The sequence below is a fragment of the Thamnophis sirtalis genome, unplaced genomic scaffold (assembly GCF_051295495.1).
Source record: "Thamnophis sirtalis isolate CommonGarterSnake01/CBP01778 unplaced genomic scaffold, rThaSir2_p1.2 scaffold_3, whole genome shotgun sequence".
NCBI lineage: Eukaryota > Metazoa > Chordata > Lepidosauria > Squamata > Natricidae > Thamnophis > Thamnophis sirtalis.
Genome location: NW_028261383.1, coordinates 142,418,620 through 142,443,360, shown reverse-complemented (window position 1 = coordinate 142,443,360; position 24,741 = coordinate 142,418,620). Strand labels below are relative to the sequence as shown.

The 24,741-nt window shown below is 45.7% G+C and overlaps 1 protein-coding gene across 7 annotated transcripts in view; it reads left to right on the top strand.

Moving 5' to 3' along the window:
- Positions 1–24,741, top strand: part of KMT2D (lysine methyltransferase 2D) — a 128,054-nt gene that overhangs the window by 82,762 nt on the left and 20,551 nt on the right. For 6 of the 7 annotated variants that reach the window (XM_087710282.1, XM_087710286.1, XM_087710283.1 and 3 more), the window contains 10 exons: positions 470–593; positions 2,902–2,992; positions 3,759–3,822; positions 5,205–5,437; positions 6,674–9,760; positions 11,472–11,615; positions 15,331–15,495; positions 18,804–18,960; positions 22,162–22,243; positions 23,549–23,721. In XM_087710282.1, the coding sequence (XP_087566408.1) occupies positions 470–593; positions 2,902–2,992; positions 3,759–3,822; positions 5,205–5,437; positions 6,674–9,760; positions 11,472–11,615; positions 15,331–15,495; positions 18,804–18,960; positions 22,162–22,243; positions 23,549–23,721 (4,320 nt within the window). The remainder of the gene's footprint in view (positions 1–469; positions 594–2,901; positions 2,993–3,758; positions 3,823–5,204; positions 5,438–6,673; positions 9,761–11,471; positions 11,616–15,330; positions 15,496–18,803; positions 18,961–22,161; positions 22,244–23,548; positions 23,722–24,741) is intronic. The other variant, XM_087710284.1, reaches the window with a different exon arrangement.

Sequence of the window (24,741 nt, the reverse complement as noted above, 5' to 3'; positions counted from 1 at the left end):
GAAAAACGCATCAAAATTCCATAGGGCATATCTATATGTAACTGTGCGTACAGGGAGGATACCATATCAGTCAGGTGAGATTTATACATATGAAGAAGAGCTCTAAAGAATTAGTTCTCTGTGAGTTTAGAGCTGTCATATGGTGAGCTCAATTCACTCCCATATTAGAAATAGTAGCCTGAAGCTGCTGTAGATTGGTGGTGATGTTTGTTTGAGTTTCCTGTATGCAAGCAATAGAAATCCAGGTGATCATTAAATGGCAGCAGAGAATTAGAGTTTAATATTTCCAGCAAGTCTTCAGCAAGGGGTGATTTTCTGGTCAACTAACTCTTTGTTTTAGTGAATTATGCATTAGATCACAAGTGCTTTTAATGTTGAGATATCAGCAATGCATAGCCTCCTCATATGTTGGTCTCTTTTCTCTCTTGTTTGTACCTCCCACCTCCTGTCCCCCCATGTGCTTGTAAAGATCTAGATAAATTTGCTACTGAGGACATAATGGATCCCATTGCCAAAGCCAAGATGGTAGCTCTAAAGGGTATCAAGAAGGTCATGGCACAAGGCAGCATTGGGGTTGCTCCGGGCATGAACAGGTAAGCAGAAAACTGGACCGTTGATGGACCAGAAGGTATTAAGGCAGGATGCCCATGTAACAATAGCAGCAGTTGTTCGACAGAATTTGAACTTCTTCCTCATTTTATTTAAATTCAAATAGCGAGTTTTGTAAGTAAAAGATAAATGATTATTTGAACCAGCCCTCCTGCCTGAGTTAATATAGTAGTCTGGTGCCTACTGAACTGGGGTCTGTGCTCCAGAGTAAGTAGAGAAGGGCTACTCTAGCTTACATGGCAGTGTCTTTAATTTTCATTTGATTATTGAGGAGACAATCATTAATATTACATGAATATTCTGGAAGCAGTGGCTTTCTAATTATGGCTCCTGATGAGATACTTACATTGCAATAATAAAAACTTTAAAAGGCCATTTGTCCCTTCCTGTCTTTTGAAGGAAGTTCTTGTTTAACAACCAGTTGCATAGTTGTTAAGCAAAATTGCTTAATGGTTGTTACGGTTCTGGCAGACCCCTCAAAAGCTACTTATGACCCAGTCCCAAAATCACAGCTGTTGCACCACTCCTATGGTTGTTTGTCGCTACAACTGACCACAGAAATGTTGCAGTGTTCCCACATCTACTCTCCCCCCCCCCTCCCTTGGGTCCACTCAGGCAGGGGTGAAATGCTACTGGTTCAGGCTGATAGTAAAAATGCTACGGTTTGCCTGAACCGGTAGTAAAAAAAAGAAAAAGTAAAAAAAAACAAAAAACAGTTCTGTCGATCAGTTATGCAACAACCAGCTGTGCCCCATGATTTTATTATATATAATCTAAATCGTGCGGCACAGCTGTTCCCCCCCCCGCTGTTCTACTTACCTTTGCAGACTTAGAAAATGCTTTTTAGCACCTGTGGTGCGCATGCGCGCACAAAGCAAACCAGTAGCAGATTTCAGAGGCATTTCACCCCTGCGCTTAGGCCTTTCCTCACCATCAGTGGGGTCTCCACAGCCTTTTTCTCCCCCATTAGATCCCTGCAGAGCTTGGGACTCCTCCCACCTACCCTCTGTCACTGATGGCACACTTTGAAAACCTTTGACGCTCTGGAGGTTTCTGCAGTGCTGGGTAACCTGAGTGACCTCATGGCACGTTTCCAGAAGCAGCTACCATTTTCCAAGTGATCAAAATTGAATGTGGCCACTTGGGAAATGACGGCTGCTTCTGAATCACATCATGCAGCTGCCTGACAAAGCAGTCCCTTCTGCTTCTGCACAGCACTGCATGCGCCTCCTCGGAAACTTTCACCAACCTGGAAGGTCATGAATCGAATAAAAAGGTGACCAAACTCACACTTTGTTTGCTTCCTTGGGGCCAAGAGGTTGCACCTGCACCCCAGACATCTCCACAGGCCCTGTGTACCAAGGCTAGCCTCAGTTGGAAACAAATATTTTGTTCGCTCTTTTGATTTGGTTGATGTGCCAACAACTTACCAGCATTTTTGCAGATTCCCAATAATTTAACTTTAATTCTCCTCAAAGCAGTTTAACCTGCTCAGCATAGAAATCAGTTAGCCCCATGTTGGCTAACATAAAAGCATTGTAAGTTTGTTTGGTAGGTTTTTTTTTGCATTGACTGAATTAAACTTTCTTTAATTCCTGTTGATACTGAAGATTTTAAAATTTCCCTCACCAAGCAACATAAATAATGATCCAGGTCCTTCCATTCACCTTACATGCATCCCAAATTATCTGAATATTAGTTGGATTACATTTTTTAAATGATAATATTTGCTGTCTAATATAAGTAGGAAAATTATTACATTATTACATTATCACAGATGTATTAAAATTCTACCATGAACTAACATTTTTAAATTGAAGTGTTTCTATGATTGAAGCTTCATCTGATGCAACAGCCTTAGAATCTAAAACACAATCTAATAGAAGACAAAATAAAAAAATATTCATAAAAAATTTGTGGCATGAGAAGTAAATGTATAATTCCTAGTGGGATTATAGTGAGATAAAGTTTATGACAAATATACAGAATTAAATGCATGGAAACAAGCATAAAACATTTTCTAATTCCGATTACAAAGTACATTTTAGGTAGGATGCTCCATAATAAAATCAAAGGCATAATTGAGATCACTACCAAAAATTGTTGAATTATCTAGTGCTATCAGTCTCAGACAATGTGGTCATTAAGTGAAGGGAGATGGAAATTGCAGTCCAAAAGCTTAATGGAGATCCAGATGTTGCCCATCCAATCCTAGACTAATACTAGCTGTATCCATTATATTTATATGGTATCTTCCAATCACTCTCTGTCTTGCATCCTTCCTCCTTCTAGGCAACAAGTCTCCTTGCTGGCTCAGAGGTTATCTGGAGCTTCATCTTCATCTGAAGTGACAAATCACATTTTACCTGTAACTGGAGGGCAGGTGAGCAGTGATTGGCAGGCCATGTGACATTTTCTGTTGGTGGGTTTGGGGGGAGGTGAGGTGATTCAGTTGTTGTCAGGTGCAACAACCAAACCCACATGTGCAGAGTTCAAGCAAATTACTTTATTCTGCCTATAATACAGGAATCTTCCCCAAGCCTGGCAGTTTTCTCCTGGGAGCTATTACATAAGGCCCTGCCAAGGAACCTTGAGGCTGGGGGGGGCTGGAGGTGTTGGTCATATCCCTTTTGCTGTTGCGCAGCAATTCTAGGCTGACTATGTGCTTGATCCCTCATCCCTGCCAAGCTGAATGTTTCTGCACAATTGGCAGTGGAGAATAAGAGATGCTACAGAGAGAATAGTAGGTGGAGATTCATTTTAACCAGGGGTGAAATCCAGCAGGTTCTGATAGGTTCTGGAGAACTGGTAGTGGAAATTTTGAGTAGTTTGGAGAACTGGCAAATGCCACCTCTGGCTGACCCCAGAGTGTGATGGGAATGGAGATTTTGCAGTATCATTGCTCTGCCACGCTCACCAAACCACGCCCACAGAACCAGTAGTACAATTGAATTTAACCACTGATTTTAACCGTAAAAGTTTATTAGGTTACTTTTAAGTTATCTCAAGGAATAAAGTATAGGAGGGGGAGGGTTTTTTTTTCAAAAATCCATTTTGAGGTAGTTTGTGCATAAATGAAATGGCTATTGTAAAATATTTTTAAAAAGATAAGGCTGCTTATAGTTATTATAATTTAAACTTCCTTGCAGGAGCGCAACAATGATCCAGCACAGGCTCGTCCAAACCCTCCAACTTTTGCTCAAGGTGTCATCAGTGAGTAGCTGGCCGCCTAGACTGGGTTCTGCTGGGTAGTGCTTTTCTTTGAAGTCTCTTCTTAGCTCATCTTACATACAATACAGTTATTTGCGGAGATCATTTTGGATTGCTTAATTTGGAATAGCTATTGCTTTCAGGTTCCAAGTACAATTTCTGTGCTGCATAAAAATATTTCTGTTCATGAACGTGTGGAAGGTTGACACAAAAGGCTAGCAACGTAATTCTTATTTTTATTGGCTTGTTGTGTTAAAATCAAACTTGGTACACAGATGATTTACTCTCTGGAAACAAATCCTGTGGGGGTAAGACACCCCTAAGACTCCTTGGGATGTGTGTTCTGTTACAATACAGCCTGTTGTGCCTTCAAATAGATTCTACTGCTGTAAAATGGCTTCTACTGTACAGCGCAGTGGAGTTGCCATGGTAATGGCTTCACAGTACTCCACAAGGGAGCTTCCCGTGGTAAGGTGGAAAATCCAGCATTAGAAATTACGGACATTTTGCCCCTATAAATAAATACCCCGACAATGCCAGCTTATCAGCTAGTTGCTATAAAAACAGACTGAACATTTTTAAAAAACTGGCTGAAGACTGTTGAAAAATAATATACAACCTTGAAAATGACTGTTATCATTCAATCATATTTTCTTTTTTAGTCTACATGCAATTGGTAGATTCAATAACTTTGTAAAGCACTTACTGGATGCTAGTTGGCATGCTGAAAAATGGAAGAGAAATGTCTTGTCATCTTTAGCTCTATTGAATAAGTGGTTTGTTTGCCAATACAAATAAGCATTTTTAAGGGCAGTTCATGCGTTGTGATGTTTCTGGGGTGCCTTAGTTACCCACAGAGATGCCTGAACAGGAGAAGTGCTTTCACCGAAACTAGCCTGTCACATTGCAGTGCAATAATGTGGTTTGCTGAAGTCTGGCTTAGCGTAATGTGTGAAATCTGCCATTGTAGTTTGATATCCAGGCTTTATCCAATGTACTGTGTAAGCTAGGTCATTATGACAATCAAGAAACCACGTTTTAACTAATAACATTAATATTAATAGCAATGTTAATATGATGGAGGCAGCAGCGTCAGCGCCTAATGCAGCACATTTGTAGTTTTTGTCTTCCTTCTTTCTCATCCTGAGATATTAGTTCCTAGCACAAAAAGTAAATCCAGAAAAACTGGAAGAAAGTGGGGGGGGGGGGAATCCTGAAGATTTTAATATCAAACAAGCAAATGTACCTATCCTGTGCTGCTTCCTGCAGTGTTCAGTCTTGACTTGCTGCAGATGTTAGCGGTTTTTGTTTTTCCTATGCAAGGCATGATTCATAGGTGTGGCTCTCCAGCTACCCAAATCCTCCTCTTCTGTTTCCATCTCCAGATGAGGCTGATCAGCGTCAGTATGAAGAGTGGCTTTTCCACACCCAGCAGCTTCTCCAGATGCAGCTGAAGGTGCTGGAGGAGCAAATCGGGGTGCACCGCAAGTCCCGCAAGGCCCTGTGTGCCAAGCAGCGGACGGCTAAAAAGGCCGGCCGTGAGTTCCCGGAGGCTGACGCTGAAAAGCTGAAGCTTGTAACTGAGCAACAGAGCAAGATCCAAAAGCAGCTGGATCAGGTATGTTCCCATATCGGGGCTCTCTCTACGCACGGTTCCTGATTTGACCAAGAAAGTGGCACACCTGCCTGTGTTTCTGTGCATACGTGCACAACATTAGCAGGCCCTAGGTTATTTATTCATTGATAGTTTAATTCACCCGGTAACTGAGAGCTGTTTGTGCGGTTTCAACTGTGGCTGAAAGATCCTCAAAGATCATCACCACCTATGGAAACAGAACCAAAATAACGTAAGAGTGGGTGAGATGGGCGGCACACACAAATAGAATAAATGAAATAAGAATAACAACTAATATAAGAACAAGAGATTTGTTGTTTCCTCTGGAGTGAGGGGTGCTAACAGAGGAAGACGAATGAGAGTTTGAACAAGTTAAGGTAAAGATCAGTCAATCAGAATAGAGTTGGGAGGGACCTTGGAGATCTTCTAGCCCAGTGGTTCTCAACCTTCCCAATGCCGCGACCCTTTAATACAGTTCCTCATGTTGTGGTGACCCCCAACCATAAAATTGGTGTCTCAGTTCCTAACACCATCGAAAATATGTGTTTTCCGATGGTCTTAGGCGACCCCTGTGAAAGGGTTGTTCGACCCCCAAAGGGTCTCAACTCACAGGTTGAGAACCACTGTTTTAGTCCAGCCCCCTGCTCAAGAAGGAGACCCTACACCAGTGATGGCGAACCTATAGGACGCATGCCGGAAGTGGCATGCAGAGCCATCTCTCTGGGCATGCCAGCCGTCACCTATTGCTCTTTTGGGTTCCAGCATGCATGTGCGCGGCAGCCTGCTGGTCTTCGCACATACCGGAGCGCTAGAAACCGGAAGAGCAGCTCTCTGGCGCGCACTCCGTGCCGAAAAGGTTCACCAACACTGCCCTATACCTTTTCAGACAGGTGGCTGTCCAGTCTTTTCTTAAAAACCTGCAGTGATGGGAGCACTACAACAACGTCTGAAGGCGAGCCGTTCCATTGGTTAATTGTTCTCGCTGTTAGGAAGTTTCTCCTTAATTCCAGGTTGCAGATTGAGATGTCCAATGAGAATGAGGAGGAGGAGGGAATTGAATTGCCTAGTGAATTGGGGCAATTGCTAGGCGGAAGAGCAGGTGGAGACAGTACATTTTCAGTGGGGAGATTAGAGTTCAATCCTTGACCCTTCAGAGCAAAGAGAGTTGCCCTCTCTTGGGGAAGAGAAAAGGAGATAAGCCGGGGAGTTGCTTCTGATGTTCTCTTTCCCACTCCACAGGTGCGGAAGCAACAGAAGGAACATACCAACCTCATGGCTGAGTACCGCAACAAGCAGCAGCAGCACCAGCAACAATCCTCCACGGTCATGGCCCTTAGCCCCTCCCAGAGCCCTCGTCTCATGAACAAGCTTCCCGGCCAGTTGCTTTCTACACACGGCCTCCAGCAGGGGACACAAGGCCTGCCTGGTCAGGTCCCGGGGGGCCTGCGCCTCCCTCAGGCTGCGCCCATGGCCGTGCAACAGGGCTTACCGTTCATGAGTCAGCAACAGTCACCGTTGCCACCCCCATCCGGGGCCACCCCCGCCGGCAATTTCTTTCCTGGCAACCGCCTGTTACAGGAGAGACAGCTGCAGCAGCATAGGCTGCAGCTGGCTCAGAAGCTGCAGCAGCAGAACTTCATGGGACAAATGACCATGCAGCAGCAGCAGCAGCAGCAAGGCATGATGGGACAGATGTCTGTGCAACAGCAGCAGCAACAGCAACTTCAGCTTCAGCAGCAAAACCTGATGGGACAGGTATCCGTGCAGCAGCAGCAGCAGCAACAACAACAAAGCACAATCGTCCAATCTGGTTTGATGGGTCAGCCACCACCGCCACCCCCACCCACTCCACAGCCAAATCAGAACCTGCTCCCTAAGCCACAAGGGCTGCTGAACAGCCAGCCGGGAGCTGTGATCCAGCAACTCTCTCCGCAGCAGCAGCAGCAGCAACAACAAGTCATCCTCGGGCACTCCATGCTGCAGCAGCATCAGGGTGTGTTAAGCCACCAGGCTGCCCAGAGGCCAATGCTGTTGACTCCTCAGCAACATCGGGCCCTGGGTTGTCCTCAGCAGCTAGCCCAGCAGACTCAGGGGATGATGGGGCACCGGCTTCTTTTGTCTCCTCAACAGCAGCAGCAGCAGCAACAGCCGCCCCCACCGCCACTAACACCACACCAGGCAGGGCTCCTTGGCCAGCAGAGGTTGCTAGGCCAGCAGCAGCAGCAGCAGCAGCAGCAGCAACAGAATTCCCTAGCCCAGCACCAGGCCCTCCTCAGCCAGGGGCAGGGCACGCAGGCAGGAATGTTGTCCCAAGCCCCTCCACCAAGTGCCCTTAGCCAAGGGCAGGGCATAGCCCCCGAGCCTATCCAGCACTTTGCGCAGCAGGGGTCTTTGAACCAGCCCCTGCACTCAAGTCAGGGAATGCAGCCAGCCCTGCCAGCACAGCAGCCGCAGCAGCAGCAGGGCTTGGCTGTCAAGGAACAGCAGGGAGGGCCGGAAGGCTCCAGCGTCCTTCCCCAGGAGGGAGCAGTCCTGCAGCAGCAACAGCTTCGGCCTCATTTAGGAGGTCAGGAGCTGGGAGGGCAGATGAATCCCCCTGACCAGCAAGGGATGCCTGGCCACGGAGCCCCTTTGCAAGAGCAGCCCCCTCAGCTGATGCTCCAGCAGCATGGGGAACCACAGAAGCAGCAGCAGCAGCAGCTGGCCGATCTGGGCCAAGCACAGCAGCTTCACCTGGACTCTCAGCAGAAGAGCCTGATGGGCCCGATGCAGATGCAGATGCAGCAGCCGCAGCCAAACAGTAACCTGCAGCAGCAAGGCAGCCATCTGCAGCAGCCCTTGCGGACTCACCCGGCAATGGACAGCATCTTGCAGCAAGAGGTGTCTCCCCAGCAACCGCCGCACCATCACCATCAGCACCGGGAGGCCCCTCAGCCTCCCCATTTGCTCGGTCAGCAGATGGAGCAGCAAAGCCAAGGGCAGAACCCCATGGCTCCACAGCAGAGGATGGTGGGCCAAAACCTGGAACAAGCTTCCAAAGGCTTACCGGGCCAACTTGCACAACAGCAGCAGCAGCAGCAGCAGCAGCAGCAGCAGCGCCTTCAAAGCCCAGCGGGAACTTCCAAAAACCCTGGGTTGATAATGTCATTGCAGCAGCAGCAGCAGCAGCAGCAGCAGCAGCAGCAGCAGCAGCAGCAGCAGCAGCAGCAGCAGCAGCAGCAAAGTATGATGGTTCCACAGTCATCGGCCCAAGGCCAGAGCTTCCTGGCCAGCCCTGTAATGGGTCAGATCCGGGCTCAGCTTCAGGGAGTCATCTCTAAAAACCCACAGCTCCGGAATCTCACTCCTCAACAGCAGCAGCAACTGCAAGCTCTGCTCATGCAGCGGCATCAGCAGAATTTGCTGCAGCAGAACCAAGCATTGCGGCAAGGCAGCCCTTATCCAGGGCAGGCCCAGGTGTCATTGGACCAGGGCCGGCCAGCTGCTCCCCAGCTTCCCCTCCCCGGCCCCATGGGGCAGCAGATCCCAAGGCAGCCCCCTCTTGCTGTATTCCAGTTTCGTCCCGAGCAGGGATTTGCTGCGTCCGCCGAGCACCAGAAGGTCCCAGTGAACCAGCAGGTGGCCCCCAGTCCTCACCAGCAGGGGGCACCAAGGCTTCCGACTCCTCAGACTCCCTCCGTTCCCTTGAGCGTTGCTGGCGTGGCCTCTCTACCACCTCAGCATCTCAGCCCTTCAGAGCCAAAGAGACCATCCCCATTGCTCCTGGCTAAAAGCCCTGAACAGCAGCCGGCTCCCAGCCAGAAACACCAGCCGACCACTCCCAGTCCCCTGCTCTCACCTAACCCAGCGCTTTTCCCTCCAAACACAAAGGAAATGGCTCTTGGCCCCGGGAGCTTCAGAGACTCAGTGTCCCCCACCAAAGTGCCCATGGAGACAGCAGCGGTCAACGGGCAGACGAGGGAATTGGCTTCCTTGGCTGTGGGGAAAGCTTTGCCCCAATTGGGAGACCCTCCCCTTGTTTGTATCAAACAGGAACCCAGGGAAGAGGTAGCCCAGTGTGCACTGATGAGTGGCCCCCAGCCAGTCAAGCGGGAAGCAAACGGGGAGCCCGTCTCGCAAGCAGCCACTGTGGCGGCTGCTGTTACGGTGCCCACTAACAATAACAGCCTCAGCCGCACTGAAGCCGGCCACCTCTTGCTACAGAAATTGCTACGCGCCAAGAACGTCACGCTGGGGACTCAGCGCTCGGGTGATGTCAACGGGCACGTAGACGGCAAATTTGCTGGGACGGAGGGCCGATTGCAGATGACACCAGATGTTCGGGAGGTGAGCATAAAGGGAAAGGGAACAGTGGTGGCTGCAGTTGCAGAAACCCCTGCTTTTTGAGCCCACCTTCTCCTGTGATATCTTGGGGGTTAATGAATACCCAAATTGAAAACTATATCTGAAAGCCAGTCCCATCTACCCAATGGCAGAGAAGGTATTTTTGGCATTGTGGAATGGATTTCACGAAGAATCGATTGGAAAAGGTCTTCTTTTGGGAGAAGGATATCCTTTATAAAAGAAGAGGGCCATGAGGTAGTGCCATCCTCAGCTTTTGATGGGCATCGTTTCTCTGCCCCTGGCTAGCTTGGGCCACCCTTTTATTATGGAGTGGTTAGCAGTCACAGTTGGGAGAGGGATAACGTCACTAAAAGGGGCTTGAGTCAGAATGTCCAGAGTCCCCCCACCCCAAAATAACCCAGAAGGAAATTTTTCATTTTATTTACTTATTTATTTATATCCTGCCTTTACGATTTTTACAAATAATTTCAAAGCGGCAAACAAACCCAATGTATCACCCTCTTCCCGTTTCCCCCATAACAACAAGCCTGTAAGGTGAGTTGGGCTGAGAGGTGGGGGGGGGGGGGCTGACCCAACTTGGTCGTACAATTTCTGCAAATCCTAGATGCTCACATGAGGCTAGGGGGGCCCTCCTTCTGCCTTTTTGACAGGCTTCAAATGTCTAATGGAGATTCTCAGTCATCCACATCATGGCCGTCCCAAAGGTGCTTTTCCAAAAGGCAACTGGACTTTCTTGGGGGTTTTTTTCCCCCTTCAAAATGTTTCAGTTCTCAGGCTTCTTGGAAGAGAAGCAAAACGTTTTCAAGGGGGAAAAAAGTCCAGTTGCCTTTTGGAGAAGCAGTTTTGGGATGACATTGCCTTTCATTCAGGTTTTGAAATAACTTATTTCTGTCCCTTATACAGGTAGTCCTCGACTTACAACAGTTCATTTAGTAACTCTTCAAAGTTATAACGGCACCGAAAAAAATGTGACTTATCATTTTTCACAGTTATGACCTTTGCAGCACCCCCATGGTCAGGTGATCAAAATTCAGATGCTTGGCAACTGGATCAAATTTATGACGGTTGCACTGTTCTGGGATCATGTGATTCCCGTTTTGTGACCTTCTGACAAGCAGAGTCAATGGGGAAGCCAGGTTCACTTAACAACTGGGTTACTAACTTAGCAACTGCAGTGATTCTCTTAACAACTGAGGCAGGGAAGATCGTAAGATGGGATAAAACTCACTTAAGAATGGAAATTTGTGGCTCCATTGTGGCCGTAAATTGAGGACTACCTGTAATGCTAACTGATTTCTGCCCTTCTGCTACAACCATAGAAATGAGGAGTCTAAAAGAAGAACATACCTCTCTATCCCATTTTTTTAAATAAAAAAGCCCCTTCCCCAAATGTGGTTGAATGTGTAGATTCTCTAGTAAAAGCAAAGATGAGAGGTTTGGCATAGCCATCTGCCAGGGGTTGCCGCTGGACATACGAGGAAGCCATATTTAAAACACCTTCTCTTCCTCTGCAGTGTAAAATAGGGCTGCCCATAATTCTGTCCCTCCTGCTCGGGCTTCTTGGTACTTTTACTTGTCACTCACTTAGCCCGTCTGGGGCAGGGAGGGTTGAGTGGTGAGCTTTAATAGCTCCATAAAATGACTCCAGTTTTCTGAGGAGAGAAAGGGACTACTGCCTGCCTCTCTTCACCAGGATGTCCTCGCAGCAAAGAAACTCCCCCCACCGAAGCCAAAGCGATCTCAGAAAGCTGGGGAGCGACTTGTCAATTCCCGCAAGAAATTGCGCAAGGAGGATGGAGTGAAGTCCAATGAAGCCCTCATGAAACAACTGAAGCAGGTACAACTCTCTTGGATTTGTCTGGCTGGAAGGCTGAGTCATAATCAAGTGTGTTTGTGTGTTGCATGAAAAAGACCATGACAGTCTTAACTAGATAAATAGGGCTTTTATTTTTCTGACCATGGTCACGTGGGTTTTTTTTTTTGCAAGTATTTGTGTAATCATTAATATTTGAATACATCTACCTACCTACCTACCCACCTACCTATCTATCTATCTATCTATCTATCTTCTTCTATATATATATAAAAATGGCTGTGTGTGTGTGTATGTTCCATCATAACTCTGGAACGCCATGAGCAATTTCAACCAGACTTGGTACACAGATGACTTACTCTCTGGAAACAAATACTGTGTGGGGTAAGACACCTCTAACATCCCTGGGGGAGCGGGTGTTTTGTTTAGATATGGCCTGTTGTGCCTTAAAATGGCTTCTACTGTACTATTGTAAAATGGATTCTACTGTACAGCTCAGTGGAGTTGCCATGGTAATGGCTTCACATACTCCACAAGGGGGCTCCCTCTTGTAAGGGGGAAAATCCAACATTAGAAATTATATTTGGTCTGGACATTTCCCCCCTATAAATAAATACTCGAGCAACGCTGGGTTATCAACTAGCTCAATATACAACACTAAACATTTCCTACTCTATTCTCCTGTGCGCTGCTTGGGGAATCCAAGCATGGATTAAATTTGTCCATTAGCTAGAGACTGAGTTATGTAATTGTTGACCATGCCTCCTCTGACTGGGATAGTTCAGTTTTTTAACTCAGTCCAGCCTAAAGAGACGTAAAATAATTTGCTTTAGGATAATAGACAACATTAACTCATTTCTTCAACTTTGGATTCCTCACTATGTTTGACTGAATTATTTGTGGAAATTCATGTTGTCTGACTGTTTTGGCGGGCGGCAGTTTGCTGTTAGCCTCGACCTCATTGGAAACTTTCAGCAAGCCCCCTTGAGGCTTTCACGGCCAGGGGAGCTATCGTCTGGAGAGGATCGCAGACTCGTGTTCATGTTGTGGATGAGAGTAGGTCCGCAGCTCTCCGTTTCGCTTGTGGCCACAGTTAAGAGTCGGTTCACCACTCTCGCATCAGCTGGGGTGGACGCGATCCGCTTAATGTAGCATGATCTGTCCCAGAGTGGTTTTGTCGCTTTGCCGCTGCCACGCTGCTCTCATTGCTGCTACGTTACCGCCACGATAACAAGGATCGCTGAAGGTCTCTGGCGAGGAGCGATGACCATTTTGGAGCCGAATTTGAATTTCATGCCATTCTTGCTGGCAGCGGCCATTTTGGGAGCTGTTTGGCTTTCACACCAAAAAAGCAGCTGGAAGAGGCGCGACTTACAGCTCGTGCCCAATTTGCGGTGATGCATCAACGGCCCTTTTCTGTGTTTGAGGAGGTCGGTTCGCCGCTATTCCGCTTCAGCACACGCGGTTGTCCTTTCGATCTCAGCAGCCTGAGCCAGCTTTGCTATTCTGAGCAACGTATTCACTCTGATATTTGGATGTGAGCTTGAGCCTTTCAATTCTCTCTCTCTCTCTCTTTCTTCGTTATAATGGCGGATCATCCCACCTCCAGAGGCAGCGCTGGGGCCTCTAGTTCTTCCCCGCTACACTCTGAGACCGTCGAGGCCAGCACTAGAGTGGGCAGGGCCACCACTAGGGCCGCTAGCCACAGGGCTCGCTCTTCATCTGCGGCTCCGGATAGGGCCGCTAAGTGCAAGGACAAGACCAAGTCATTGGCCAAGGCACCTGTAGTTACCAGCAGGTCTCCTCCTACATTATTGGCTGAAGGCCCTTCTCCTGGTTCTTCCCTGCATTTGCCAGGGATCCAGGGTTGGTCCCCTGATCTCCCTATTCCCCAGATTGGGGACCCAATCTCCCCCTGGCCTTTCTTTTTAATTTTTTTTATTTTTAATTTAAAACAAACACAATCCTTCTTTACATGCTGTAGAAAGTGTATCAGTTGGTTACAAAAAGACTTTGGTACATCTCTTCCACAGTCAACAAACATACTTCATATTAACTCGAGAATTTTAACTCAAATATTTAAACATGTCACCATCATCATATATCCATTTTCATTTGACTATAATTGTTTAAGCGTCCTTCATCATAAAATATACTAAAGTTTAATACATAACCACATGCTGGCCTTTCAGTTACTATTTCTAAGATCCTCCACTAACACTAAATCCTTATGTCCTATTCTAGTTAAACATCCATAATATTTAATAACAAAGTTTTCTAATCTTCCTTTCCAAATCACTGTTTAAAATTTACATCCAGTTTCTATATTATATCCATTTCTATATATATATACGTTGTTATTCTTATCCCTCCTTTATTTGACTAGATCCTGTATCATAACATTTTCCCCCTAATAATCGAAACTTTAGCTGCATCTAAGTTGGTTCCCTTTTTTATTTTTTTTTATTAACCAAAGGGATAATCCAAAGGGATTTCTAATCTTCCTTACATGGGTACCATTCCATATTCATATCCAATTATACTCATCATAATACTACACATTATATGCATTAATAACATTATCAGTTATTTATTTGAACTATGTCTATTATCAATAAATTTCACTAAGTTTAACTAGTTGTATCTTTCCAATAGCAAAACAGTCTCATATATTTTGCCATTTGTGGTGCCAGTCCTTTAATCATCTCCTTGATCTACTTTGTATGGACTCCTCTTTGCAACTCCTTGCTTATAAGATCTCTCATGTAATCTTGATGCCCTTCTTCTGTTTCCTTAATCAGCTTATCTTTGATTGTCAGTAGTGTTATCCCTGCAACAAGAAGCTCTCATTTTCTGTCTATTTGTGCAGATAATATACTAGAAAGTGACACAAGTTGTTTTGTTACCAGATGACCTATTGGTGCTCATTCATAACCTTGAATCTTCCCTATCTCAATAAAATAGATTTGGTATCCTTTTCAGGTATCATATTAGGAATTCAGAAGCAGCCCAACAAGTCCTAATTCAACTGCATTAATAGACACTGTCTTAGGGAAAGACCTGAGCTGGTTGGGATTGGTCTAATGCAGTGTCAAACTCAATTTCATTGAGGGCTGTGATTATTCATTTCATTTCAGGGTTGTGTTTGACCTGGGGGGGTTGGAGTAGGTGTGGCCAGAGTAGGTGTGGCCAGCTTGACATCATTCATGTCAGGGGCACCTGTGGCGGCCTGAATGCTCCGCCAGCGAAAACGAGCTCCCAATCCATTTTCGGCTGAGACAGCCTCCTGCAACTCTCTGCCAGTGAAATCTCCATCCCAGCCAAAAACAGAGATTGGGAGCCCATTTTCGCTGCCAGAGGCACCACGGGCTGGTCCTTCGCTGTTTCCAGGGCAGCCCCGCAGGCCAGATCTAAGTATCCCCTGGGCTGGCTCCGGCCTATGGGCCTTGAGTTCAACACCCATGGTGTAATGTAGCTTCTTCTTGCCTTCAGCAAAATCCCACCAGCTGTGGATACTGTAGATTCAGAGAAATATATTTTCAAAAATCATGGAGGAGCTTTGTAACCTTAAGATTTTCCCACTAAAGTAATGGGAGAATAGGCCCAAAAAGGAGTCCTTCGGGGCCTGTGAATTCATATTGTTCTCTTTTATTTATCTCAAAGGATTCCTCTAATATGATTTGCAGGATGTGTTGGCATATGAAGAAGCCTTGGTCTGATTCAGTTCTTTTCTCCTCAGGAACTCTCTTTGCTGCCTTTGATGGAACCGGTAATCACAGCCAATTTCAACCTCTTTCCCCCCTTTGGAAGCAGCCCGATCAATGGCAAGAGCCAGTTGAAAGGCACGTTTGGCAATGCAGCCTTGGACAGCATTCCGGATTACTACTCACAGCTGCTCACCAAAGTAAGGCCAGCCCTGTGGCATTTTCTTCTTCTTTAGCTAACTGGATATAGAAAACAAAAGAAAAAAAATGTTAAATTATGAAAGAGGCAATAAGCTGGGGGTAAAAAAAGAAAAGCACTCATGTTTCACCCATTTATAAATACATTGTATGTTTCATGGAGACAGAACAAATAAAGCTAGATTATAAAATGGATACAAAAGTTTAAAGAAGCAAGAACAGTGGATCAATGGGAAGATTCATGGGGGGATGGGGGAATCAAAATTTGCACCAATCTATGATCTGAGGAAAAACTGGTACAAAATGTTCTACAGATGGCATATAATTCCACCAACAATTGCTAAGATGGCTAAATCCTATAACAATAAATGTTGGAAATGCCACCACAAAGAAGGAATGTTTTTAGAGCCTAGGACAATTCACCACGGCCACCATGACACCACAAAGTTGCCGCCAGATACTTCCACATACCCAACTAGCTGCGGGGACAACTTTCTGGAGGTGGCCAGAGGGAGGGTTGGGCAGGCAAGTGAGCGGGTGGGCAGAGCATTCAGGGTGTGGCATGTGAGCAAGCTCATGGGCAGAGCGAGTGAGGTGCGGCAGGAGAGCGAGCAGGTGGGAAGAGCACACGGGATGCAGTGGGTGAACAAGTAGGAGGGCAGTGCGCAAGGTGTGGCAAGCAAGTGGGTAGGCAGAACATGTAGGCTGCAACGAGATGTTGGATCGCATGGGAGAGCCAAGCAGGCAAGTGAACGAGTGGGCAGAGTCACTGCACCGGAGTCCCAAGTGGAAGAGGCTGGGGACGGTGGAGGTGGCAGCAGTCGGGGGTGGCGGGGTGTGTGTGTGTGTATGCATCCATTGTAAAACAACCATTCTGTGAGTAGATTAGCTTGTAAGATGCCATGGATGCTTTGTTTCCAAATTTTATGTTGGCAAGAAGTTAGCAATAGCAATAGCAGTTAGACTTTTATACCGCTTCATAGGGCTTTCAGCTCTCTCTAAGCGGTTTACAGAGTCAGCATATTGCCCCCAACAATCCGGGTCCTCATTTTACCCACCTCGGAAGGATGGAAAGCTGAGTCAACCCTGAGCCGGTGAGATTTGAACCGCCGAACTAGCAGTCAGCTGAAGTAGCCTGCAGTACTGCACTCTAACCACTGCGCCACCTCGGCTCTTCAAGTTGAGTTGCTGAGAAGACATGTTCTGAATAATGTCTCCATTGCCACCCACCCAGCTCCCCCTCTGGCCACCCATGCAACCCATTCTCTGCACCCACACGCTCTGTCCACCCACTCACTCCCCCACCTATGGTCCATCCTCTTACTGCACCCTATCTTCTCTGCCAACCATTTGCTTATCTGCCACAACACCCTGCGCGCTCTGCCCGCTCCACTTGCCCTCCTCCGGCTGCCCATGGTGAGTTGTCCCCATGGCAAATTGGGCATGTGGAGGTGTCCTGTGGCAAGTTGGCCACAGCAAGCTGGCTGTGGTGAGTGGCAGCATGTTGTTCCATTCCGAAGTTTTTACATCTATATATGATGGTTGTGTAAAGAAAACCCAAAAGTATTGGAAGGAAGTACATCAAAACAATCTGAAAATACAATTTAAATTAAAACTACCAATATTATTGATGTGATCTCAGAGAATATAAATGAAATGTATCAGAATGTACTAAGATATATGCTGATAGCAGCAAGAATCAATCTGGAGCAACATTGGAAAAGAAACATCAACATAGGATTGGGAGACTAAAATTGAAGAATTAGTGGCAATGGAGGAAAAAAATAGCTACATTCACAGCAGAAATTAACTAAATTTAAGCAGAAAGTGCTCTCATATACAATATATCACATAGCATGGCAAGCTAAGAAACAGTATATGATTTTTAAAGAAAAAGCACTGTTTAAATAATAACACCCAACAGCAACAAAATAATCTAAACAGAAATTAGTAATACTATAATATCCAAATGTCTATAGAGATTCTCAGTCATGGCTCATGGTTGTCTCAAAGGTGCTTTTTCAAGAGTCAACTGGACTTTCTGGTTTTTCTTTGAAGACATTTTGCTTCTCACCCAAGAGGCTTCTTCAGCTCTGACTGGATGGGGTTCCCCACCATCCAGTCAGAGCTGAAGAAGCTTCTTGGATGGGAAGCGAAACATCTTCAAACAAAAATCAAAATGTAATATCCAAAGTAAAATATAAAAATATTTAAATAGCAATTAGTAGCATTTGCTATATGCTGCACTTGCTGGCTCCATAATTTTAAAAACTATTTAATTACCGTATTTTTTGGAGTATAAGACGCACCTTTTTCCCTTAAAAAAGAGGGTGAATATCTGGGTGCATCTTATACACTGAATACAGCAGTTTTGGCCTCCCAAAACCCTGCCCCTTTTGCAAAAATGGCCATTCATAGCCTTTAGGAGGCTTCCAGAGTGCTCCTAGGGGCTGAGGAGGGCAGAAATGAATGGAAAATGGGCCGTTTTTGTGCTCATTTTTTGCCCCCTCCCCAGCCCCTAGGAACATTCTATAGGCCTCCTAAAGGCTGTGCATGCCCTTTTTTTGACGAAAAACAGGTCGCTTTTGGGAGGTCTGCAGAGTGCAAAAACTTTTTAAAAATTTCCCTCTTCAAAATCTTGGTGCATTTTATACTCCGAAAAATATGGTAAGTTTATATAGACACACAGTTAGCAAAACAATCTTTAATAATTTTTTAATAATACAAACTAAAACTACAAACTAGTTCTGCTTAATAATTATGAACTTTGAATAGGTGTTTGATCTGCCCTATAACCCAAGATTCTTCCTGTTTGTCAATAAAGGAAGATTGATACTCTTTCAGATGTGTCACACTGAAGTCATGGGCTACAGTTTAGTTCTTTCCTAAACTTCTAAGGAAGGTCAAAGGAAAGAAAGAAACACTGTAGTACTTTTGTTGTGCTATGCTTGAATAAGTCAGTGCAGAGAAGGCTTGCATGTGTTTCCATTCAGGGGTAAATGTAATACAATTGAGTAGATTTTTTTTTTCCAAGGCAGGGGGTAGAGCGGTAGACCAGGCCTCCAGAGAACAGTTGTAGCCAAGTCTCCATGACCACAAAGATCCCTCTTAACACTTCATTGCATTAAAAATGTGTTCATTTCTTTGCCTAATATAATTTGGGGGCAGCTCAAACGGTAAAAGGAAGAATGCAAATGCAGCATGTGGCGGAGTAGCCTGTCAGATTTCTGCAGCCTTGGAAATGAAAGCGGGGGGAGGGGGAACAGGCAGGGGACTGTGGTGGTTGTTGATTCCTGTGTTCTCTGTCTAGAACAACTTGAGCAACCCTCCAACACCACCTTCCTCACTGCCCCCCACACCCCCACCCTCTGTGCAGCAGAAGCTGGTGAATGGCGTCCTGTCTTCTGAAGAGCTGACCGGGCAGTCCAAAGAGCCAGAGCTACCCCATGAGCCAGAAGGACAGAAAGGTAAGAGCGATTGCTGAGCATGGAGGTTAAGGTTACGCTCTAAGATACTCAGGGAGGCACTTGAATGCTGCAGCATGGTGGATATTCAGCATGTGTTCTGTTCTTATCTGGTAGGATAAAACCGGAAGAGTCTGATTTTAATGCTTGGAAGTGGAGGAGAATAGGGAATAAATTGGTCCGATAGAAGAAAGTGCTGTGATCTTAGCAATGAAATGCATTATGAGCACTGCAGGTGATCCTTGACTTACGACCACAATTGAGCCTAAAATTTCCGTTGCCACTTTGTTAAGTGACTCTTATCCCATTTTACGAGTTTTCAGGCCAGTGAATCACTGCAGTTGTTAAGTTAGTAACACAGTTGTTAAGTGAATCTGGCTTTCCCCATTAATTTTGCCCATCAGAAGGTTGTAAAAAGTGACCACACGGTCCTGGGACACGGCAACTGTCATAAATACATGCCAGGTGCCAAGCATTTGAATTTGGATCACCTGATCATGGGAATGCTGCAACAGTCATATATATATGAAAACTGATCGCAAGCCACTTTTTTCAGTGCCTTTGTAATTTCAAAGGGTCACTAAACGAATGGTTGTATGTCGAGGACTACCTGTACAACAAACATTTAAGGCAAAGGTTGCAGGTATGGAAAAGGAAGAGCTTTGAGGAGGTCTCTGAAAATGATTTCGTATACATTGAGCCCTGAGAAAAGTGCCAAATCTAGAATGCATACCATATGTTTTGGAGTATAAGATGCATCTTTTTCCCCCAAAGAAGAGGGTGAAAATATGGGTGAGTCTTATACACTGCTCAAAAAAATAAAGGGAACACAAAAATAAGACATCCTAGATCTGAATGAATGAAATATTCTTATGAAATACTTTGTTCATTACATAGTTGAATGTGCTGACAACAAAATCACACAAAAATTATCAATGGAAATCAAATTTAGCAACCCATAGAGGTCTGGATTTGGAGTTACACTCAAAATTAAAGTGGAAAACAACACTACAGGCTGATCCAACTTTGATATAGTGTCCTTAAAACAAGTCACAATGAGGCTCAGTAGTGTGTGTGGTCTCCACGTGCCTGTATGACCTCCCTATAATGTCTGGGCATGCAGATGATGAGGTGGCAGATGGTCTCCCGAGGGATCTCCTCTTGCACCTGGACTATCACCCAACTCCTGGACAGTCTGCACCTGGCATCACCCAACTCCTGGACAGTCTGTGGTGCAAGGTGGCGTTGGTGGAGGAGCGAGACATGATGTCCCAGATGTGCTCAATTGGATTCAAGTCTGGGGAATGGGCGGGCCAGTCCATAGCATCAATGCCTTCGTCTTGCAGGAACTGCTGACACACTCCAGCCACATGAGGTCTAGCATTGTCTTGCATTAGGAGTAACCCAGGGCCAACCGCACCAGCATATGGTCTCACAAGGGGTCTGGGGAGCTCATCTCGGTACCTAATGGCAGTCAGGCTACCTCTTGCGAGCACATGGAGGGCTGTGCGGCCCCCTAAAGAAATGCCACCCCACACCATTACTGACCCACTGCCAAACGGGTCAAGCTGGAGGATGTTGCAGGCAGCAGAACGTTCTCCATGGCATCTCCAGACCCTGTCAGGTCTGTCGCATGTGCTCAGTGTGAACCTGCTTTCATCTGTGAAGAGCACAGGGCGCCATTGGCGAATTTGCCAATCTTGGTGTTCTCTTGCAAATGCCAAACGTCCTGCACGGTGTTGGGCTGTAAGCACAACCCCCACCTGTGGATGTCGGGCCCTCATACCACCCTCATGGAGTCTGTTTCTGACCGTTTGAGCAGCCACATGCACATTTGTGGCCCGCTGGAGGTCATTTTGCAGGGCTCTGGCAGTGCTCCTCCTGTCCCTCCTTGCACAAAGGTCCTGATGCTGGGTTGTTGCCCTCCTACGGCCTCCTCGTCTCCTGATGTACTGGCCTGTCTCCTGGTAGCGCCTCCATGCTCTGGACACGACGCTGACAGACACAGCAAACCTTCTTGCCACAGCTCGCCTTGATGTGCCATCCTGGATGAGCTGCACTATCTGAGCCACTTGTGTGGGTTGTAGACTCCGTCTCATGTTACCACTAGAGTGAAAGCACCGCCAGCATTCAAAAGTGAACAAACCATCAGCCAGAAAGCATAGGAACTGAGAAGTGGACTGTGGTCACCACCTGCAGATCCACTCCTTTATTGGGGATGTTTTGCTAACTGCCTATGCTTTCCACCTGTTGTCTATTGCATTTGCACAACAGCATGTGAAATTGATTGTCAATCAGTGTTGCTACCTAAGTGGACAGTTTGATTTCACAGAAGTGTGATTGACTTGGAGTTACATTGTGTTGTTTAAGTGTTCCCTTTATTTTTTTGAGCAGTATACATTGAATACAGCATTTTTGGCCTATCAAAACCCCACCCCCTTTGCAAAAATGGACGTGCAGAGCCTTTAGGAGGCTTCCACAGTGCTCCTGGGGGCTGGGGAGGGCAAAAATGAGCAAAAAATGGGCTGTTTTTGCCTCTGCAAGCCTTCTGCATGCCCTTTTTTAAAAATAAAAAATAGTCCGTTTTTGCGAAACACAGTTTTTTGCTCATTTTTGCCCCTCTGCCAGCCCCCAGGAGCATTCCACAAGCCTCCCAAAGCTCTGCATGCCCCCTCCCCCTCTTTCCCCCCCAAAAAATGATGTCTTGGGAGGCCTGCAGAATGCAAAAACTTTTTTTTTTATTTACCTCTTCAAAATCATGGTGCCTCTTATAGTCCAAAAAATACGGTACAAATTACTGTTATAATTTTTTTATACCGTTTATTCCCTTCTTCTGGGGATCCTTCACTTATTTTTTTATTTATATTTTATAATAAATTTAAAAAGGAAATAAAAAAATTATAAAGGGTGGCCAAGAGGATAATAGGAAAGGATTGCAAATTTCTGAAACATAAACGATGGTTTATCTCTTCCTGGTTACAGAATGGCATTTTGCAAGGTACTGCGGTATCACTGAAAAGGCCTCATCCTTGTTTGCCATTGACCTCTTCTTTGCCAAGAATTGGGAGAATTTATAGGGAAAAAAGCCTCCCGGTGTATATTGGTGCAGAACCACAGGCTGTGAATTCTCATGCTATAGGCATGGTTAATGGCACTCCTGGAGCATTGATATTTGATCCTTTCTTTCTTATTCCACGTGTGCAGATGCTCCCTCTGTGGAAGTGAAAAGCTTAGATCTGCTTGCAGCTCTGCCTACCCCACCACACAACCAGACTGAGGACGTCAGGTGAGACTAGAAGCCTGATTGAGCAGAAACACAAAAGACAAACTGGAAAAGAAAAGCCATTTATCAGTGTGCCATCCAAAATCTTCCCCCACCCGGTTTCCTTCAGATGTGTTAATCATTAATTCACTCCGCCCTAACTAATATAACAAAGTCCATAGATCTGGAGGGTATGTAATTGGGAGATATTGCTTAGTTTATAGGAAGCAAATTAGGCCTCATGCATAATCTTTTGAACTTGGAACATATAAAGCTTCTTTTGGGGGGAGCATTAGTTTAGTTTACTACTTACTTACTTTACTTTATTGTCACTGCACATCATACAATGAAATTAAACGCCATCTTCAGTGTACATTATAACTATGAAAATAAAAACACAAACACACTTCGTTCACATGCTATACAATTGAATTGAAAACCCCTGATACTCCATTAATATTGCACTATAAAGTAGAATTCAATATAGTTATTGCCCTGGGATAGAAGATGTTTTTCAGCCTATTTGTCCTTTTTTTTATTGTCCTGTACTGTCTGCCAGATGGCAATAGTTCAAAAAAAGGGTGCCCAGGATGAGATGGCTCTTTAAGAATGTTTTGAATTTTCTTGCTGCAGCAGGAGCTATAAAGCTCTTCCAAAGAGGGGAGAGGGCAACCAATGATCCTCTGGGCAATGACGTTGACCCTCTGGAGCGCTGTCCTATCTGCCACTGTGCAATTGGCAAACCAGACACAGGTGCAGCAAGTTAAAATACTCTCTATGGTGCAGCGGTAGAAGGTCACCAGCAATTTTTCATTTAGTTGTTGTTTCCTGAGACATTTCAGGTAGTATAATCTCTGCTGGGCCCTTTTGACCAGTGCTGCAATTTGAGTGCCCCAGGTCTGGTCCTCTTTTAGGATAACACCCAGAAATGCAAAACTGGCCACTTGCTCCACTCCATTGATAAGCAAGGGCTGGATGTCTGATCTATTCCTACTATAGTCACTATAAACTCCTTGGTCTTATTGGTGTTGAGGACCAGGTTATTGTCTCCACACCATGAAAGCAACCCGTCTACCTCATCTCGATAGGCAGACTCATTCCCCCCAGAGATGAGTCCTTTCTTGTCTGGGTGTAATTGGAATCCCTTGCTGATTTGCTGCATTTCATCCAATTCCCAGATTTACATCCTGCCCATCACTTAATTCTGGAAATGGCAAGATTTGTTGATATTCACCAGCACTCCCATAATGCCCCTAAATCACTTTCACAAAAACCAGGTGAGAGCAGATGCTTTCTAAATTGTATAACCGTTCTCCAATATCTCTGCAGGATGGAGAGTGATGAGGAGAGTGACTGCCCTGACACCATTGTCCCAGCATCGTCTCCAGAAAGTGTCTTGGGAGAAGAGATACCACGCTTCCCATTGCTGGTTGGAGCCTCTGAAGTGGAGGAGTGCCCCATGTCCCCTGTCATCCCCATAATTCCAAAGGCCAGCATCCCAGGTTCGTGAAAAGCAATGCCTTGTAGGGAAGATAACCCATGAGCTAGAACCGTGGTTCTCAATCTGTGGTCTGTGAAGCCCTGGGAGGGGGGAGGGGACTGCAATGTCACAGAGGGTCTGGGAAGGCTTGAAGAAATGTTATAAATCTTGAGTTAAATCTTGGGGTTCCGTGACCACAAAAGTTAAAAGGGGGTCTGTGGTGAAAAAAATGGAGAACCACTGAGCTAGAATAATCTTTAATCCTTGTTGCATCTGCATTTCCCAGATGAAAAGTACAGTACCCTATAATCCAAACTCTTTTGACTTAAAAAGATTCTAAATGTTACATACCTGAGCAATGATAACAACATACCAATGTCTGTAATAACAATAATAAACTGCTGCATTATACACGCTATAAATGTAACAATAACAATTCCAGTTTGGCATGAGACATAAACTCAGACCTCTCAAAATAGCCAGGTCTTCAGTTGATTATGAAAATGGGTGCCACCTGGGGATGGCAGACAACAAGGTATTCTAGACCAGGGATCCCCAATCAGACAGGTACCAATCTCTGGCCCATTGGGAACCAGGTTGTGTACATGGCAGGTGAGTGCGCAGTTTCATTTGTGCATGCGCAGGATCTATGTTGCATGCACGAAACCATCCCCTACCCATCGCCACTGCTGCTGCCAGCCCATGGAGCCAGAAAGCTTGGGGACGGCTGTTCTAGAGGATAAGGACTTCTGTGATCCTTCCCACAATATCCATTATAGATGGAGAACTTCAGCAGGCATTCTATGGTTGCTCAGATGGATAGGCAGAATCTATATGGGAAAAACAGTATGTTAGACAGCCAATCCAGGGATGAAATTCAGCAGGTTTTGACAGGTTCTGGAGAACCAGTAGCAGAAATTTTGAGTAGTTCGGAGAACCGGCAAATGCCACCTCTGTCTGGTCCCAGAGTGGGTTAGGAATGGAGATTTTGCAATATCCTTCCCACAGGAGTGGGGAGGGAATGGAGATTTTGCTGGCACAC